A 4532-nucleotide genomic window follows, 5' to 3' on the forward strand; every position below is an offset into this window, starting at 1 on the left:
AACGGAATAAAGAAACTCACCTCAGTTGGTCTGTAGTAGCCGTCTACACATGACTGACAGTTAATTCCTCCTGTGTTTTCAGAGCAACCAAGGCAGACTCCGCCCCCCACATATTCACCATGAATATTTAAACTCAGCTTAGCATCGGCCACAGTATGGTTGTAATAGCATTCCTCTGATTTGCCGTGACAGTTACACTCTGGCAAATAAAGACATCACACAATTATACAACTATAAGAGAAGCAGTGCAGCTTTGCAAGCAGCACCTGACACATGACACTTAAAATATAGCAATACCACATGGGGAACAGTTGATCTGAATACTGGCAGAGCTATGATTCAGCCACAGGTAAATGACAGGTGTGCTGATACTCCGACCAACAGCACCATGAATTCAGGATCTTCCATTGCTAGTCCAAAAGAGATGTCTAAATATCTGTTACTAATTTGAGAATGTCCCGTTAAAGCTAGCAACTGCAGCTTGGGCCGCTTCTGAGAATGGAGTAACAAGAAGGCATAACAAAAAGTAAAAATGGAGTAGCATGAAGGTGGCCAGATTGAGTGATATTGCTTTAATACAGTAGTTAAATAATCAAGTTAATATTACGTAACTTAAATTTTAGACTCAATATTGCCGGTTACTTTGTGTGCTTTTGCTTCACCAACAAAAATGGTTACACATTAAGACACAGCAATACTGAGCAACAAACAGTAGGGGCATTTTGTTCCTGAACGATTCTGTGTTTTTGACTCATTTGAACTCATTTAACAAACGATTCAGTGACTCTGACTCACTCATGAAGACAGTCATCTGGTTAATTCCTGAAAAAAGTAATGTTTTTTTAACAAATCGGTAGAGTGAATAATTCAATGACTTGTTTATAAAGACACTCAGTGTGTCTGAAATCGCATATTGTCTGAATAGGTACTACATTTGATGAAGAATTTACACAGACAAGTGAAGTTATTCAAACAGTGGAGAGTCCAGGTTACATCAACTAATCTTGAAATGCTAATCAACCAGTCAGATTGAAGGACCCAAACTAACTGTTGCATAATTCATATTAAGATGTATTAACTTTTACATAGTGTGACTATGATATGAATATAGTCACTCAGATGTCATATAACATGAACTGATGTTCCTAATGTTTATAGACCACACCTAAAATAAGACAAAAATGGTCAATAAAGCAGCATGCTCAGCTCTGTGGGACACTGTTGAGGCCTCTTACTTTCACAGACGTGGCGTGTGAGGAAGGTTCCCGCCATCCAGGGTTTCTGGTTGTAACCAGGGCAACAGCGGTCACAGCTCTCACCACAAGTGTTGTGTTCACACTCACAGCTGAATTTCTGATGTCGAAACCAAACAGTCAATCAAACCAATTGTGTGTCATTCAGAAATGATTAGAGAATGCCTTCCCAATTAAAACTCAATCTGAGATGGCAAACACAATGCAGAACTGAGTAAGTGTTGTAAGCACCACTGAGGCTTTCTCCGATGTGTATCATAAAAGTTGTGAAATAATTGACTAATAGTAGCTGTATTTTGGTGCTGAGCTGATCAGTGGTCTAACAGCACTCGACAATGTCTAAATGACTGAGATGGCCAATCAAATCAAAGAAGGCAGGCGTTACCATTAACGTTTACTGAAGCAGAGCATGAATTTCAACATGAAACTTCCATTTTAACCATCAAAAAGTGAAATGAAAGAGCAAGTAAGCAGCTTAACATTTAATATTTGACTTTTTTAAACTGTTACGATAGAAATGTTAAACAACCGACAGTCATTTACAGGAATGCAAACAGCTCAGCCGTTTTCAGCATATTAGGCACAAGATTAAGAATTAATGTGTACATATTGTGAATGAATTTAGTAAACTTGGTTACACTTTCCTTACAGCCTTTCAGTGCATTCACTCATCCTCAAACCTAAACTAGAACATGGAAAAATGTGACTTTGACAAATGTATTTATAGGCTGAGGTTAGGATAGTCATATTAAAACCGATTATTAAATAAATAAATAAATAAATAAATAAATAGATCAAAAGCATTTATTTTAGTTCTAGAAACTATTTTTCTTTATCCATCTCCTTCTTCATTCCTTTCATTTTCTCTTTTTGACAATAAGCCTGCAAGCGTCTGCAACCTCTTTATATTGATATGTTCATGGCTCAAATTTTAAAGGGATAGTTGATTTAAAAGTTAAAATTTTTGCCCTCTAGACCTCTTTAAATACACATATTTAAGTAAATATACACACACATTCAAATATATAATTCATATATATTTGTCAAAGTATTTTCATAAAGTTATCTGAAAATGTGCTAGACCTTTTGTGGTGCTGTACTACAAAATACAGCATTATGATCATATAAGACCCAAATGCAACTATTTAATTATCTATTTTTTTTTATAACTGCTGTGAGAGCATGCTTCATAAAGGCCAAAAGTGATTAGTCTCTAATTAACAACTTAGTAATAAAGCTCAAGAAATAATCCTAATTAAACTGAATATGAAATCATTTGAGGATAAAGATTCTTTAGCTTCAGATGACAAACCTTGTTGTATGGGTTGAAAGGGCAGGCCTTGGCGTGACCGTAACAGATGCACATGCCTCCAACTGATATATCCTTAATGGAGTAGTAATACTGAAAATAAAAGCAATACAATCACATTAAACTCAAACTCTACTGTAATACATAAGTTAATTACTGCATCCAATACACTACAAACAAGGACCAGAACTAACTGTTGTCTATTACCTAAGCTTTACCCTCCAAAGTGAGAGATCAAGGTTTAAATATTTACAGAAGCACGTTTGCCGATGGTTTAATTTATGTTTCACTTGGCAAACCTTTTGCGGTATGGACTGAGAGGTTCTGATGAAGCACTAGGAATCTTGAAAGCAAAGTATCTGTAAGTTAAACTCTATGAACACCCATGCTTTTCAGCTACAAATTCATGTAACCCCTCACACGAAGAAAGCAGGAGTTTGTGAAGCACACATGCTGGCATATGCTGGGTTTTACAGGAGGGTACAGGCACACAAACATTATGCTGCAAAGTTAATAAGCATATGTTCCAATACTACTGTCTTACACACCCTTAAATCCAACATTGCTGGTCACCAGCATAAGGTATGTTTTGCACACTGGTACCAGCTTTGGTCACTGGTTGCTGGTTACTGGACCCCATTGTGGGACACTGGTGTGCTGGTGGAGCAGCATATGTTGTCACTTGGATGCTGGTAGGATCCCAGAAAGACCCCAACAAACGTTTGTGTGTGCAAGATTTGTTGAAGCCCATTGTCACTGTTATGGTGATTAGTGTTCACTATAGATGGGCATTGGTTAAATTATTTCACTTTCAGCCATTGTTACTATTGTCTGCAAAAAGTTATGCTCCTGACTGCAATCAAATATTTTTTTTTACTATGTGCTTTTTATATTTATTCCTTTTACTAAATATTTTCTTGTTGTCAGTAGCTGTCAGCTGGATTTTGACACATGAAAGTACCCAAATGTATTTCCAATTTTGAACTTGATGCAACATAAGTACAACATTGTAGTTACATGCTACTGATATTTATTGGTTTGTTTCTTGAATAGACTGTGATTCACATTTTACAAGTTTGACTTCTATAACTTATTTAAAATTCCAAATTACTACCAGCTAGACCAGCACTATATCTGCACTAACCAGCATAAAACAGTCTGGACCTTCATGGAATTAATGCTGGCATATGCTGGGTTTTACAGGAGGGTACAGGCACACAAACATTATGCTGCATAATGTTAATAAGCATATGTTCCAATACTACTGTCTTACACACCCTTAAAGGTACTGATTGAGCATCACCGAATAAGCAAACACACTTTTATACTATACTTATACTGCATACAGCATGTTATATGTTGGTGTGTTGAGCTGATTGTGATGCTTAAATTAATCAATGATTTGACACTGCCACAAAGACACAGTGTTAAACTTTCTGGGCAAATCAACCTATCAAACTCACAACAATACACAATCAAGTTCAAGACATTGATGCTTGCATATAGAACAGCCACAGGCTCAGCACCCGCCTACTTCCACTCACTACCACTATATCTGCACTAACCAGCATAAAACAGTCTGGACCTTCATGGAATTAATGCTGGCATATGCTGGGTTTTACAGGAGGGTACAGGCACACAAACATTATGCTGCATAATGTTAATAAGCATATGTTCCAATACTACTGTCTTACACACCCTTAAAGGTACTGATTGAGCATCACCGAATAAGCAAACACACTTTTATACTATACTTATACTGCATACAGCATGTTATATGTTGGTGTGTTGAGCTGATTGTGATGCTTAAATTAATCAATGATTTGACACTGCCACAAAGACACAGTGTTAAACTTTCTGGGCAAATCAACCTATCAAACTCACAACAATACACAATCAAGTTCAAGACATTGATGCTTGCATATAGAACAGCCACAGGCTCAGCACCCGCCTACTTCCACTCACTACTA

The 4532-nt window shown here is 36.9% G+C and overlaps 1 protein-coding gene across 1 annotated transcript in view; it reads right to left on the minus strand.

Moving 5' to 3' along the window:
• lama2 (laminin, alpha 2) overlaps positions 1-4532 on the minus strand; it is a 198122-nt gene that overhangs the window by 126910 nt on the left and 66680 nt on the right. The window contains exons 6-8 of the mRNA XM_016439772.1: positions 2566-2655; positions 1236-1353; positions 21-199 (exon numbers count right to left, since the gene is read on the minus strand). Coding sequence (XP_016295258.1) covers positions 21-199; positions 1236-1353; positions 2566-2655 — 387 coding nt within the window. The remainder of the gene's footprint in view (positions 1-20; positions 200-1235; positions 1354-2565; positions 2656-4532) is intronic.

This window comes from Sinocyclocheilus anshuiensis, unplaced genomic scaffold, assembly GCF_001515605.1.
Source record: "Sinocyclocheilus anshuiensis isolate Anshui unplaced genomic scaffold, SAMN03320099.WGS_v1.1 scaffold1518, whole genome shotgun sequence".
Taxonomy (NCBI): domain Eukaryota; kingdom Metazoa; phylum Chordata; class Actinopteri; order Cypriniformes; family Cyprinidae; genus Sinocyclocheilus; species Sinocyclocheilus anshuiensis.